Source organism: Odontesthes bonariensis, chromosome 10 (genome assembly GCF_027942865.1).
Source record: "Odontesthes bonariensis isolate fOdoBon6 chromosome 10, fOdoBon6.hap1, whole genome shotgun sequence".
In the NCBI taxonomy this organism is placed as follows: Eukaryota; Metazoa; Chordata; class Actinopteri; order Atheriniformes; family Atherinopsidae; genus Odontesthes; species Odontesthes bonariensis.
Genome location: NC_134515.1, coordinates 363,790 through 380,474, shown reverse-complemented (window position 1 = coordinate 380,474; position 16,685 = coordinate 363,790). Strand labels below are relative to the sequence as shown.

The window sequence follows — 16,685 nt, the reverse complement described above, 5'->3', positions numbered from 1 at the left end:
TACACACGTATGTTCAAACAACATATATATGTTCAAACGCCACATGTATGTTCAAACAACACATGTATGTTCAAACAACATATATATGTTCAAACGCCACATGTATGTTCAAACAACACATGTATGTTCAAACACCACATGTATGTTCAAACAACACATGTATGTTCAAACAACACATATATGTTCAAACGCCACATGTATGTTCAAACACCACATGTATGTTCAAACGCCACATGTATGTTCAAACACCACATGTATGTTCAAACACCACATGTATGTTCAAACAACACATGTATGTTCAAACACCACATGTATGTTCAAACACCACATGTATGTTCAAACACCACATGTATGTTCAAACAACACATGTATGTTCAAACACCACATGTATGTTCAAACACCAACATGTATGTTCAATCATCACATGAATGTTCAAACAACACATATATGTCCAAACAACACATGTATGTTCAAACAACACATGTATGTTCAAACACCAACATGTATGTTCAATCACCACATATATGTTCAATCACCACATGTATGTTCAAACAACACATATATGTTCAATCACCACATGAATGTTCAAACAACACATATATGTTCAAACGCCACATGTGTGTTCAAACAACACATATATGTTCAAACGCCACATGTATGTTCAAACAACACATATATGTTCAAACGCCACATGTATGTTCAATCACCACACGTATGTTCAAATACCACATGTATGTTTAAACACATGTATGTTCAAACACCACATGTATGTTCAAACACCACATGTATGTTCAAACAACACATGTATGTTCAAACACCACATGTATGTTCAAACAACACATGTATGTTCAAACACCACATGTATGTTTAAACACATGTATGTTCAATCACCACACGTATGTTCAAACACCACATGTATGTTCAAACGCCACATGTATGTTCAAACAACACATGTATGTTCAAACACCACATGAATGTTCAAACAACACATGTATGTTCAAACACCACATGTATGTTTAAACACATGTATGTTCAAACACCACATGTATGTTCAAACACCACATGTATGTTCAAACACCACATGTATGTTCAAACAACACATGTATGTTCAAACACCACATGTATGTTTAAACACCACATGTATGTTCAAACAACACATGTATGTTCAAACACCACATGTATGTTTAAACACATGTATGTTCAAACACCACATGTATGTTCAAACACCACATGTATGTTCAAACACCACATGTATGTTTAAACACATGTATGTTCAATCACCACACGTATGTTCAAACACCACATGTATGTTCAAACACCACATGTATGTTCAAACACCACATGTATGTTCAAACACCACATGTATGTTCAAACACCACATGTATGTTTAAACACATGTATGTTCAAACACCACATGTATGTTCAGATATATGGAGCCCCGAAACGCTTCATCATTAAACTATAAAACAAACAAAAAAAAATCTGGAATTATTATTTGATGTGAACAAAGGTCACAGAAGGCCTCATTGATTTCAGACTCAAGAAACAACAGATATATTTACATTTTCCACCAAACTTTATTTCTCATTTAACCAGCTGTGGAAACATCAGTTTCACTGAGCTCTACATCTTTAGCTTTTGAACAACATTCGTGCAAAGTGGTTATTTCTGGCAAACCTTTCGTTTAAAGAATGATCAAATTTGACTTTTTCTGAACCCCACAAGCTTTGTTGCAGTTCTGAGGATTTAAAATGCACAGACATCATTAGTTTAAACAGTTTCCGGCTCTTATTAATGGTGTCATTTTGGCAACTTTCAGAATAAAGTCTTTGAAACCAGTTGGACATTTTGGGCTTCAGAACCAAAACCCTCACTCTAACTCTGTAGAAGCTGCATGATTAGCACGCTAGCAGCTAACAAGACCACCCCCAGCATCATTTTATTAAATAATAAAACATCTTTATTCTATATTTCAAGTATAAAACCACTCATTCATATCTAGCTGTCCCAAAATAATGGGCCAGTAGAATACACATATCCTTTAAACAAATGGACTTGCAGAACAATAATTATGATGCACATCAGAAAAGATGGGTTTACTCCCTGAAAACTGAAAAATATAACAGCATAAACCCTAACCTACACCACTGGCTATTCATCTCAAATTGTTGTAAAGTCAAAGTAAAAACGCGTTCCAGAAACGAATGCTACATCTCGACTGGATAATAACATTATCTGAGGTCTGACCACAACATTACTCAGGATGCACCATTGAGATAAAGCCTGTCAGATACTAGGATCTAAACATCAGTACATTTTAAAATGCTTAAAATTAGCTAACCAGCTAAATAACCCAACCTGGATGTTGAATAAGAATAGATGTGTGTTAAATGGAGCTACAGATTAAGCTAACTTAACTGTCAGTTATCTGTTAACTATAGAAACAACAAGCTAACTGTAAACGACCTAACCATCAGACAGCTGTTGTGGAAGGTTGATCATTTCAAATGCTAATGCTAATACTAACTACTTAAAGCTTCTTGTTTCCTGTTAGCTAACACAATATGCGCCACGAATCATACATTATGCTGGATATGCTACTCGTCTGAAACTATCACACATTTATCATGCTAATCGTGCCAACGGTTAGCCTACCTCCTGACTAAAGTGATTATGCTAAGCTAGGCTAACCCCAGAAGTTTTACTCTATGAAGAAATAGCAGGAGATGAATATTTATAAAAACAACTTTTTCCTCTTCATTTCAAGCCTTGTTCAGACTAGTTACATTTTAATTACATGAATGGGGATGTTTTCTGCTAATTTTCTACTTCTGATTCTATTTAGAAATACAGATACATGGATGCAATTAGTGGGTTTCACCAACACTTACAAAGGTAAAAATGCAAGTCAAGAATACAATGAAGTGTCACAGATACAAACTGTTTCTGCTTTTTTTTCATTCCGTCCTCCAAAGGATTATTTCTGCGAACCTTTACCTGTTTTTCTAATTATTTGGCCTCACTGAATATGAACATCTGTCTTCACGGCTTTTGTAAAGGAATAGGTCCATCTTAATGTTGCCTTCAGTCTGCTGAGGATTCTCAGAACAACCTGAAGGTCACACCGACTCCTTTCTGTAGGAAAATAAAAACATTTATCCTGAAGCTTTGTTTTTAGGAGACTACAAATGACCTTTAAAGGATTTTTAAAAAAGATATTTAAATGACTGGAAGCTAACAATGTTAACCTGATAAGTGAACTAAGCTAACTCGGAGCTAACTCGGAGCTAATTGGATCTAGACGTTAACTTTACACGACGGAGACTCAAAAGTTAATGCTAAGTTAAAAATGACCAAACAGACGATAAAGTTTAGAGTTAGACTCTAAATTATGGAATCGTCATTATCGCGTTAACTAGTTATTATCGCGTTAACTAGTTATTATCGCGTTAACTTGTTATTATCGCGTTAACTAGTTATTATCGCGTTAACTTGTTATCATTGCGTTAACTCGTTATTATCGCGTTAACTCGTTATTATCGCATTAACTCGTTATTGTCGCGTTAACACGTTATTATCGCGTTAATTACTTATTATCACGTTAACTAGTTATCATCGAGTTAACTAGTTATTATCGCGTTAACTCGTTATTACCGTGTTAACTCGTTATCATCGCGTTAACACGTTATTATCGCGTTAATTAGTTATTATCACGTTAACTAGTTATTATCACGTTAACTAGTTATCATCGCGTTAACTAGTTATCATTGCGTTAACTAGTTATCATCGCGTTAACTCGTTATCATCGCGTTAACTAGTTTTTATCGCGTTAACTCGTTATTATCGCGTTAATTCGTTATTATCGCGTTAACTCGTTATTATCACGTTAACTAGTTATCATCGCGTTAACTAGTTATCATCGCGTTAACTAGTTATCATCGCGTTAACTCGTTATCATCGCGTTAACTAATTGGCAGATCCACCAAAAAATATTTTCCTCTTCCTTAAGGACATCACTTTCAGATACTTCTTTAGGCCTGACACTTCTTCTTCTGTCCTCCACTTGTCCAGTGTTTTCGTAAAAGTTTAATGATGATGACGTACATTTCTAAAACGTGTCCTCTCTCAGCGATGAAGAAGAGGAAAACCAAAGTTCCCTGAGGACAAAGACAGAGGCAGAGTCAGCAGGAAGAGAATGTTTGAAGCTTTAAAGAGAGAGAAGAAGAAGCTTTAAAGAGACAGAAGAAGAAGAAGAAGAAGAAGAAGAGACTGACCTGGTGAATCACGCCGCCATCAGCAGCCCTGCGCTCACTGCACAAACACAAACTGTTTCAGTACCAGACAGAGAATCTAACAGTTACCCTTCATCCCCTCCTCATCCTCACCCTCCTGGGCGTCCGGCGGCAGCAGCGCGTCCTGTCTGTTAGCGAGGACAAAGGCCAGCGTGGCCAAGATGGCGTAGTCAAGGATACCGAGGATGGCCAGGATGTAGGCCCAGTGGACCGTGCAGTTCCCCGGGGAGAAGCTTCCCACCTGGAGCCAGAATCAGAACCAGGTTCCATGTGGTTAAACACACACGGGAGACGGGATGTCTTACTGTCCTGTAAGACACCAGGAGACGTGTTCTGAAAACATTTATATACATATACACATTTATACGTAAATATGTTCAGCCTCACCGAGTCTCCACACAGAGCTCTCATCTCTGGACTCTCCCACGAGTCCGGAAACAGGAGACAAGCCAAGGCCAGACAGAAACCTGCAGAGAGGGGAGAGACATCAGCCAACACCGCCCCCTGCAGGCAGAGGGGGAAACTACAGAAACGTCCGACCGCAGGGACTGAGACACCAAGTGTCCCTGAGGACATCAGCAGAAACAGGGACTGAGACACTAAGTGTCCCTGAGGACATCAGCAGAAACAGGGAGTGAGACACTAAGTGTCCCTGAGGACATCAGCAGAAACAGGGACTGAGACACTAAGTGTCCCTGAGGACATCAGCAGAAACAGGGACTGAGACACTAAGTGTCCCTGAGGACATCAGCAGAAACAGGGACTGAGACACTAAGTGTCCCTGAGGACATCAGCAGAAACAGGGACTGAGACACTAAGTGTCCCTGAGGACATCAGCAGAAACAGGGACTGAGACACAAACTGTCCCTGAGGACATCAGCAGAAACAGGGACTGAGACACGAAGTGTCCCTGAGGACATCAGCAGAAACAGGGACTGAGACACGAAGTGTCCCTGAGGACATCAGCAGAAACAGGGACTGAGACACTATGTGTCCCTGAGGACATCAGCAGAAACAGGGACTGAGACACAAACTGTCCCTGAGGACATCAGCAGAAACAGGGACTGAGACACGAAGTGTCCCTGAGGACATCAGCAGAAACAGGGACTGAGACACGAAGTGTCCCTGAGGACATCAGCAGAAACAGGGACTGAGACACTAAGTGTCCCTGAGGACGTCAGCAGAAACAGGGACTGAGACACCAAGTGTCCCTGAGGACATCAGCAGAAACAGGGACTGAGACACTATGTGTCCCTCAGGACATCAGCAGAAACAGGGACTGAGACACTAAGTGTCCCTCAGGACATCAGCAGAAACAGGGACTGAGACACTAAGTGTCCCTGAGGACATCAGCAGAAACAGGGACTGAGACACTAAGTGTCCCTGAGGACATCAGGAGAAACAGGGACTGACCTGCAGTCAGCTGCAGCCAGCCGCAGATCTTATAGACGGTGGCAGCGCTGCAGAACCTGAAGAGACAAAGACAGAGGACGCTGGTCCACACGGCCCACAGAGACACTCCCACCAACACCGCCACCGACTGGAAGGACGGCAGAGGAGACAGACTGGACAGGCTGCCACGGCAGTCAGGGACGGGCCACTCGGACTCCAGACACACCTGACAAAACACACAGGTACAGGTATAAGGGACACATAGGGACACAGGTATTAGACACACGGGTATACGGGGACACTCGGGTATAAGGGGACACTCAGGTATACGGGGACAATCGGGTATACGGGACACTCGGGTATAAGGGGAAACTCGGGCATACGGGACACTCGGGTATACGGGACACTCGGGTATACGGGACACTCGGGTATACGGGACACTCGGGTATACGGGGACACTCGGGTATACGGGGACACTCGGGTATACGGGACACTCGGGTATACGGGACACTCGGGTATACGGGGACACTCGGGTATACGGGGACACTCGGGTATAAGGGGACACTCAGGTATACGGGGACAATCGGGTATACGGGACACTCGGGTATAAGGGGAAACTCGGGCATACGGGACATTCGGGTATACGGGACACTCGGGTATACGGGGACACTCGGGTATACGGGACACTCGGGTATACGGGACACTCGGGTATACGGGGACACTCGGGTATACGGGACACTCGGGTATACGGGACACTCGGGTATACGGGGACACTCGGGTATACGGGGACACTCGGGTATACGGGACACTCGGGTATACGGGGACACTCGGGTATACGGGACACTCGGGTATACGGGGACACATGCTGACACTTGGGTATACGGGGACACTCGGGTATACGGGACACTCGCGTATACGGGGAAACTCGGGTATACGGGACACTCGGGTATACGGGACACTAGGGTATACGGGGACACTCGGGTATACGGGGACACTCGGGTATACGGGGACACATGCTGACACTTGGGTATACGGGGACACACGGGTATACGGGACACACGGGTATAGGGGACACTCGGGTATACGGGACACTTGGGTATACGGGACACTCGGGTATACGGGACACTCTGGTATACGGGACACTCGGGTATACGAGGACACTCGGGTATACGGGACACTCGGGTATACGGGACACTCGGGTATACGGGGACACTCGGGTATACGGGACACTCTGGTATACGGGGACACTCGGGTATACGGGGACACATGCTGACACTCGGGTATACGGGGAAACTCGGGCATACGGGACACTCTGGTATACGAGACACTCGCGTATACGGGGAAACTCGGGTATACGGGACACTCGGGTATACGGGGAAACTCGGGCATACGGGACACTCTGGTATACGAGACACTCGCGTATACGGGGACACTCGGGTATACGGGACACTCTGGTATACGGGACACTCGGGTATACGGGGACACACGGGTATAGGGGACACTCGGGAATACGGGACACTCGGGTATACGGGGACACTCGGGTAGACGGGACACTCGGGTATACGGGACACTCGGGTATACGGGACACTCTGGTATACGGGACACTCGGGTATACGGGACACTCGGGTATAAGGAGACACTCGGGTATACGGGACACTCTGGTATACGGGACACTCGGGTATACGGGACACTCGGGTATAAGGAGACACTCGGGTATAAGGAGACACTCGGGTATAAGGAGACACTCGGGTATAAGGAGACACTCGGGTATACGGGGACACTCGGGTAGACGGGACACTCGGGTATACGGGACACTCGGGTATACGGAGATACTCGGGTAGACGGGGACACTCGGGTAGACGGGACACTCGGGTATACGGGACACTCGGGTATACGGGACACTCGGGTATACGGGGACACTCGGGTATACGGGGACACTCGGGTAGACGGGACACTCGGGTATACGGGACACTCGGGTATACGGGACACTCTGGTATACGGGACACTCGGGTATACGGGACACTCGGGTATAAGGAGACACTCGGGTATACGGGGACACTCGGGTAGACGGGACACTCGGGTATACGGGACACTCGGGTATACGGGACACTCTGGTATACGGGGACACTCGGGTATAAGGAGACACTCGGGTATACGGGGACACTCGGGTATACGGGACACTCGGGTATACGGGACACTCGGGTATACGGGACACTCGGGTATACGGGGACACTCGGGTATACGGGACACTCAGGTATACGGGGACACTCGGGTATACGGAACACTCGGGTATACGGGACACTCGGGTATACGGGGACACTCGGGTATACGGGACACTCGGGTATACGGTGACACTCAGGTATACGGGGACACTCGGGTATACGGAACACTCGGGTATACGGGGACACTCGGGTATACGGGACACTCGGGTATACGGTGACACTCAGGTATATGGGGGGACACCTGCTGGAGGTGTCTCAGCTGTGATTGGACAGCCAGCTGTGATTGGACAGCCAGGGCCGGGTTCTCACCTCAAAGAGCCCCAGGGTGCCACTGGGCAGCGCTGCCCCCCCCTTCTGGGTCACAGCATCTGAGGTACCGATCCATGACGGCTGCACCAGGATCACCACCTGGATGATGGCGAAGCAGAGCGTGCAGACGGCCCAGAGGACGCCGACGGCACGAGCGCTCCGCACGAACTCCGTCTGGTAGAGACGTGAGAGGTCGGCGAGGCCGGGGGACGCCGACATCTCTGAGGGGGGAGAGAGAGACTTCAGTTTAAGAACAGAGAGTTCTGATGCCGTCAGGCTTGAGCCGCATTTTAGCTTAGTGGTGTGTCTGGTTCTTTAGCTTAGCGGTGTGTCTGGCTCTTTAGCTTAGCGGTATGTCTGGTTCTTTAGCTTAACGGTGTGTCTGGTTCTTTAGCTTAGCGGTGTGTCTGGTTCTTTAGCTTAGCGGTGTGTCTAATTCTTTAGCTTAACGGTGTGTCTGGTTCTTTAGCGTAGCGGTGTGTCTGGATCTTTAGCTTAGCGGTGTGTCTGGTTCTTTAGCTTAGCGGTGTGTCTGGTTCTTTAGCTTAGCGGTGTGTCTGGTTCTTTAGCTTAGCGGTGTGTCTGGCTCTTTAGCTTAGCGGTTTGTCTGGTTCTTTAGCTTAGCGGTGTGTCTGGATCTTTAGCTTAGCGGTGTGTCTGGTTCTTTAGCTTAGCGGTGTGTCTGGTTCTTTAGCTCAGCGGGTGTGTCTGGTTCTTTAGCTTAGCGGTGTGTCTGGATCTTTAGCTTAGCGGGTGTGTCTGGATCTTTAGCTCAGCGGGTATGTCTGGGTCTTTAGCTTAGCGGTGTGTCTGGATCTTTAGCTTAGCGGTGTGTCTGGTTCTTTAGCTTAGCGGTGTGTCTGGTTCTTTAGCTTAGCGGTGTCTCTGGTTCTTTAGCTTAGCATGTGTCTCATCTTTAGCTTAGCGGTGTGTCTGGTTCTTTAGCTTAGCGGTGTGTCTGGTTCTTTAGCTTAGCATGTGTCTAGATCTTTAGCTTAGCGGTGTGTCTGGTTCTTTAGCTTAGCGGTGTGTCTGGTTCTTTAGCTTAGCGAGTGTGTCTGGATCTTTAGCTCAGCGGGTGTGTCTGGATCTTTAGCTTAGCGGTGTGTCTGGTTCTTTAGCTTAGCGGTGTGTCTGGTTCTTTAGCTTAGCAGTTTGTCTGGATCTTTAGCTTAGCACTGTGTCTGGTTCTTTAGCTTAGCGGTGTGTCTGGTTCTTTAGCTTAGCGGTGTGTCTGGTTCTTTAGCTTAGCGGTGGGTCTGGTTCTTTAGCTTAGCGGTGTGTCTGGTTCTTTAGCTTAGCATGTGTCTCATCTTTAGCTTAGCGGTGTGTCTGGTTCTTTAGCTTAGCGGTGGGTCTGGTTCTTTAGCTTAGAATGTGTCTAGATCTTTAGCTTAGCGGTGTGTCTGGATCTTTAGCTTAGCGGTGTGTCTGGATCTTTAGCTTAGCTGTGTGTCTGGATCTTTAGCTTAGCACTGTGTCTGGTTCTTTAGCTTAGCGGTGTGTCTGGATCTTTAGCTTAGCGGTGTGTCTGGATCTTTAGCTTAGCATTGTGTCTGGATCTGTAGTTTAGCGGTAGCATCATGTTAGCATCATCATGTTTGCATCATGTTAGCATCATGTTAGCATCATCATGTTAGCATCATCATGTTAGCATCATCATGTTAGCATCATCATTTTAGCATCATGTTAGCATCATCATGTTAGCATCATCATGTTAGCATCATGTTAGCATCATCATGTTAGCATCATGTTAGCATCATGTTAGCATCATCATGTTAGCATCATATTAGCATCATGTTAGCATCATCATTTTAGCATCATGTTAGCATCATGTTAGCATCATCATGTTAGCATCATCATGTTAGCATCATGTTAGCATCATTATTTTAGCATCATGTTAGCATCATCATGTTAGCATCATCATGTTAGCATCATGTTAGCATTAATGAAGCAACTCCCTCTGACTGTTTAAATGTTCCCGTTCCTGGAACCACAGGCAGAGGAGGAGGAGTGGCAGCTATTTTCAGATCAGGGTTACTCATCAGTCCCAGACCCAAGATTAGTTTGAGCTCTTTTGAATCTCTGATTCTCAGTTTTTCCCACGCAAAGTGGAAATCCCAGAAACCTCTTGTGTTTGTTGTTGTGTATCGTCCACCTGGCCCTTATTCTGAGTTTCTGTCTGAATTCTCAGAGTTTTTATCCCAGTTAGTGCTGAGTACAGATAAAGCCATTGTAGTGGGTGACTTTAATATTCATGTAGATGTTGGAAATGACAGCCTGAATATGAACTTTAATTCTATATTAGACCTTGTTTTCTGCAGTGTTGGTTTCCTACTTTCTTTAGTACAATATAATGTAAATGATCCATATACCCCATATTTCTTATTGGTTCAGTCTGCTCAGTTAAATGTATTTTTACCTTTATTGTTAAATGTACAAATCTGTTTTTATTTAGTTTACTGATGTTTATTATTATTATTATTGTTGTTATTTACCCTACTCTTCATACTGTAGATTTGTATATAGCTGATGTTTATTCTATTCTATTTGCTTGTTTTTCCTTTAATTGTTTACTTATCTTTTATACTGTACGCTGCTGCAACACAATCATTTCCCAGATTGTGATGAATAAAGTGTTTATCTAATCGGCTCTGTATGAACTGGAATTATTTTGAATTGAATTCATTGGATTTTAATCTGGTTGAACTGGACCTTTGAAGTGTTTTTCTGTGATTAAGATTCAGGGATATTCTGACCAAACATGAAGGTTAAATCATCTAAAGTCAGATTTAATCATCAACAGCAGGTTCCGTCCAACATCTGCAGCTCACAGCTGGAGCAGGACGCAGATGGTCCAACTCTGTTTAATCTGCTTCTGTTCTGGAAATCATTTAATCTGCTTTTTTATCCGATTTGTGAAAAAACATGAAGCTGTTTGACCAGAACAGCAGAGCATCTTCACAGGTTGTTCCAGGTCATTATTATTATTTATAATCTGATGTCCCATCATAATTAAATAAAACAGTTTAAATAAAGAACAGAGATCACCTGAAGGAAACGTTTATGGAAGCCCGTTTCCGCCACTAAATAAAAGTAAATTTAGAAATACTATCTCATAATTATTAGATACTTATACCTTTATGAGATTATGAGATACCTTAGTATCTCATAATTTCGACTTAGTATCTCATTATTATGAGATAGTATTTCTAAATTTATTTTTATTAAGTGGCGGAAACGGGCTTCCATAGCTGATTCAGTTAAAAACCAACATGCTGCTTTTATTAACGTTCACCTGGGACCAGCTGCTCTCTGATTGGTCCCTGAGGGTCAGAAGGAGCCAATCAGAGAGCAGGAAACGTGCTGCTGAGTCTCACTGATTTTCACAGAAACACATCAGGCATCTGCTGCTGCTTTCCTTCAGAATCAATCCGACATTTTACAGACTTCATGTGAGCATTAAACCCCAGAAACATCCGGTTAGTCTGGAACAGATGACGTCACAGCGTGCTGATCGATACTGATCAGAATCTGTGCCTGAGCAGCTGGAAACATCCGTATTCTCCTCTGAACACCGGCGATAAAACACAGATAAACAACAACAACAACAGCAAACAGCATGAAGCTGACAGCCAATCAGCGGCTGACAAACATCACAGCACTGACGTCACCATCAGCTCAGTTATTTACCAACGTGCGCGAGACGAGCCGCGTTCCTCCGGTGAAAATCCGAAAAACAGAAAAACTGCAGCAGCTCCACCTGTCCGCGTGCGCTCTGCAGGATGGAGGGATGCGGCAGCGGGGGGGGGGGGGGGGGGGAGATGCCCGGATGTTGAGCTTCTGACGTTAAAAAAAAGCAGGAGGAGAAGAGGGTGGAGCTCCTGTGTGATGAAGATGTTGAGAATATCTGGGGCACATGATACCCAGAACCTCAGAACCACAGAACATCAGAACATAAGAACATCAGAACCACAAAACATCAGAACCACAGAACCTCAGAACCTCAGAACATCAGAACCACAGAACCACAGAACCACAGAACCACAGAACATCAGAACCACAGAACCACAGAACATAAGAACATAAGAACATCAGAACCACAGAACCTCAGAACCACAGAACATAAGAACCACAGAACCACAGAACCACAGAACATAAGAACATAAGAACATCAGAACCACAGAACCACAGAACCACAAAACATCAGAACCACAGAACCACAGAACCACAGAACATAAGAACATAAGAACATCAGAACCACAGAACCTCAGAACCACAGAACATAAGAACCACAGAACCACAGAACCACAGAACATAAGAACATAAGAACATCAGAACCACAGAACCACAGAACCACAGAACATCAGAACCACAGAACCTCAGAACCACAGAACATCAGAACCACAGAACATCAGAACCACAGAACATCAGAACCACAGAACATAAGAACCACAGAACCACAGAACCACAAAACATCAGAACCACAGAACCTCAGAACCTCAGAACCTCAGAACATCAGAACCACAGAACATAAGAACCACAGAACCACAGAACCACAGAACATCAGAACCACAGAACCACAGAACCACAGAACCTAAGAACCTCAGAACCTCAGAACATCAGAACATCAGAACATCAGAACCTCAGAACCACAGAACCTCAGAACATCAGAACATCAGAACCACAGAACCACAGAACCTCAGAACATCAGAACATAAGAACCTCAGAACCACAGAACCACAGAACATAAGAACCACAGAACCACAGAACCTCAGAACCTCAGAACATAAGAACCTCAGAACCACAGAACCACAGAACCTCAGAACCACAGAACCTCAGAACATGAGAACATCAGAACCTCAGAACATCAGAACATAAGAACCTCAGAACCACAGAACCTCAGAACCACAGAACCACAGAACCTCAGAACCTCAAAACATCAGAACATCAGAACATAAGAACATAAGAACCTCAGAACCACAGAACCTCAGAACATCAGAACATAAGAACCTCAGAACCTCAGAACATCAGAACCACAGAACATAAGAACCTCAGAACCTCAGAACATCAGAACATCAGAACATCAGAACATAAGAACCTCAGAACCACAGAACCTCAGAACATCAGAACATAAGAACATAAGAACATCAGAACCTCAGAACCTCAGAACCTCAGAACCACAGAACCTCAGAACATAAGAACCTCAGAACCTCAGAACCACAGAACCACAGAACATAAGAACCTCAGAACCTCAGAACCACAGAACCTCAGAACATAAGAACATCAGAACCTCAGAACCACAGAACCACAGAACCTCAGAACATCAGAACATAAGAACCTCAGAACCACAGAACCTCAGAACATAAGAACATCAGAACATCAGAACATAAGAACCTCAGAACCTCAGAACCTCAGAACATCAGAACATAAGAACCTCAGAACCTCAGAACATCAGAACCTAAGAACCACAGAACCTCAGAACATAAGAACCTCAGAACCACAGAACCTCAGAACATCAGAACCTAAGAACCACAGAACCTCAGAACATAAGAACCTCAGAACATAAGAACCTCAGAACCTCAGAACCTCAGAACCTCAGAACATAAGAACCTCAGAACCTCAGAACCTCAGAACCTCAGAACATCAGAACCTCAGAACCACAGAACCACAGAACCTCAGAACATCAGAACATAAGAACCTCAGAACCTCAGAACCTCAGAACCTCAGAACATAAGAACCTCAGAACCTCAGAACCTCAGAACCTCAGAACATAAGAACATCAGAACCTCAGAACCACAGAACCACAGAACCTCAGAACATCAGAACATCAGAACATCAGAACATAAGAACCTCAGAACCTCAGAACATCAGAACCTAAGAACCACAGAACCTCAGAACATAAGAACCTCAGAACCACAGAACCTCAGAACATCAGAACCTAAGAACCACAGAACCTCAGAACATAAGAACCTCAGAACCACAGAACCTCAGAACCTCAGAACCTCAGAACATCAGAACCTAAGAACCACAGAACCTCAGAACATAAGAACCTCAGAACCACAGAACCTCAGAACATCAGAACCTAAGAACCACAGAACCTCAGAACATAAGAACCTCAGAACCACAGAACCTCAGAACCACAGAACCTCAGAACATCAGAACATCAGAACATAAGAACATCAGAACCACAGAACCTCAGAACATCAGAACATAAGAACATCAGAACCACAGAACATCAGAACATAAGAACCTCAGAACCACAGAACCTCAGAACATCAGAACATAAGAACATCAGAACCTCAGAACCTCAGAACATCAGAACATAAGAACCTCAGAACCTCAGAACCTCAGAACCTCAGAACCTCAGAACATAAGAACCTCAGAACCTCAGAACATCAGAACATAAGAACATCAGAACATAAGAACCTCAGAACCACAGAACCTCAGAACATAAGAACATCAGAACATAAGAACCTCAGAACCTCAGAACCACAGAACCTCAGAACCACAGAACCTCAGAACATAAGAACATCAGAACATCAGAACCTCAGAACATCAGAACATAAGAACCACAGAACATAAGAACCTCAGAACCTCAGAACATCAGAACATCAGAACCTCAGAACCACAGAACATCAGAACATAAGAACATCAGAACATCAGAACCTCAGAAAATCAGAACATCAGAACATAAGAACCTCAGAACCTCAGAACATCAGAACATAAGAACCTCAGAACCTCAGAACATAAGAACCTCAGAACCTCAGAACATCAGAACATAAGAACCTCAGAACCTCAGAACATCAGAACATCAGAACATAAGAACCACAGAACCTCAGAACATAAGAACCTCAGAACCACAGAACCTCAGAACCTAAGAACCACAGAACCTCAGAACATAAGAACCTCAGAACCACAGAACCTCAGAACATAAGAACCTCAGAACCTCAGAACCACAGAACCTCAGAACCACAGAACCTCAGAACATCAGAACATCAGAACCTCAGAACCTCAGAACCTCAGAACATCAGAACATCAGAACATAAGAACCTCAGAACCTCAGAACCTCAGAACATCAGAACCACAGAACCACAGAACCACAGAACCACAGAACCACAGAACATAAGAACCTCAGAACCTCAGAACCTCAGAACATAAGAACCTCAGAACCTCAGAACATCAGAACATAAGAACATCAGAACATAAGAACCTCAGAACCACAGAACCTCAGAACATAAGAACATCAGAACATAAGAACCTCAGAACCTCAGAACCACAGAACCTCAGAACCACAGAACCTCAGAACATAAGAACATCAGAACATCAGAACCTCAGAACCTCAGAACATCAGAACATAAGAACCACAGAACATAAGAACCTCAGAACCTCAGAACATCAGAACATCAGAACCTCAGAACCACAGAACATCAGAACATAAGAACATCAGAACATCAGAACCTCAGAAAATCAGAACATAAGAACCTCAGAACCTCAGAACATAAGAACCTCAGAACCTCAGAACATCAGAACATAAGAACCTCAGAACCTCAGAACATCAGAACATCAGAACATAAGAACCACAGAACCTCAGAACATAAGAACCTCAGAACCACAGAACCTCAGAACCTAAGAACCACAGAACCTCAGAACATAAGAACCTCAGAACCACAGAACCTCAGAACATAAGAACCTCAGAACCTCAGAACCACAGAACCTCAGAACCACAGAACCTCAGAACATCAGAACATCAGAACCTCAGAACCTCAGAACATCAGAACATCAGAACATAAGAACCTCAGAACCTCAGAACCTCAGAACATCAGAACCACAGAACCACAGAACCACAGAACCACAGAACCACAGAACATAAGAACCTCAGAACCACAGAACCTCCGAACCACAGAACCTCAGAACATCAGAACCTCAGAACCACAGAACCTCAGAACATCAGAACCTAAGAACCACAGAACCTCAGAACATAAGAACCTCAGAACCACAGAACCTCCGAACCACAGAACCTCAGAACATCAGAACCTAAGAACCACAGAACCTCAGAACATAAGAACCTCAGAACCACAGAACCTCCGAACCACAGAACCTCAGAACATCAGAACCTAAGAACCTCAGAACCACAGAACTTGTCCTCCTTTTGTTTTTAAACTGAACTCATCTTTTCATTCTTTGTGGGTTTCACCTGAAACTGATTCTTTATAAAAAACTTTATTGATCTTTCATCAGTGACACCGACCTGCAGATCAGCTGATACCCGAATAAAACAGGTCCAACAGTAATCTGATTACTTCCTCCTCTTGGTGAAGTATCCTGATACTTCTCGTAGTTCTTTTCCTTCCTGGTGGGAACTTCTTCCTCTGCAGATATTCACTACATTACCCAGAAAGCCTTTCACACGCCAGCATCACACTGAGGGGAAAAGGGTCTGAAAGAATTCACTTCCAACGCTGATCAA

General features: G+C 44.2%; 1 protein-coding gene across 1 annotated transcript; it reads right to left on the bottom strand.

The window, feature by feature from the left end:
* Positions 1–4,249: 4,249 nt before the first annotated feature.
* lhfpl4b (LHFPL tetraspan subfamily member 4b) lies at positions 4,250–11,984 on the bottom strand. The gene is made up of 6 exons (XM_075475522.1): positions 11,909–11,984; positions 8,216–8,436; positions 5,706–5,910; positions 4,680–4,759; positions 4,386–4,533; positions 4,250–4,311 (listed from the first exon to the last, which is right to left on the bottom strand). The coding sequence occupies exons 2-6, from the start codon at positions 8,432–8,434 to the stop codon at positions 4,283–4,285; spliced, it is 681 nt and encodes a 226-aa protein (XP_075331637.1). The 5' UTR covers positions 8,435–8,436; positions 11,909–11,984; the 3' UTR covers positions 4,250–4,282.
* Between the last annotated feature and the right edge of the window lie 4,701 nt (positions 11,985–16,685).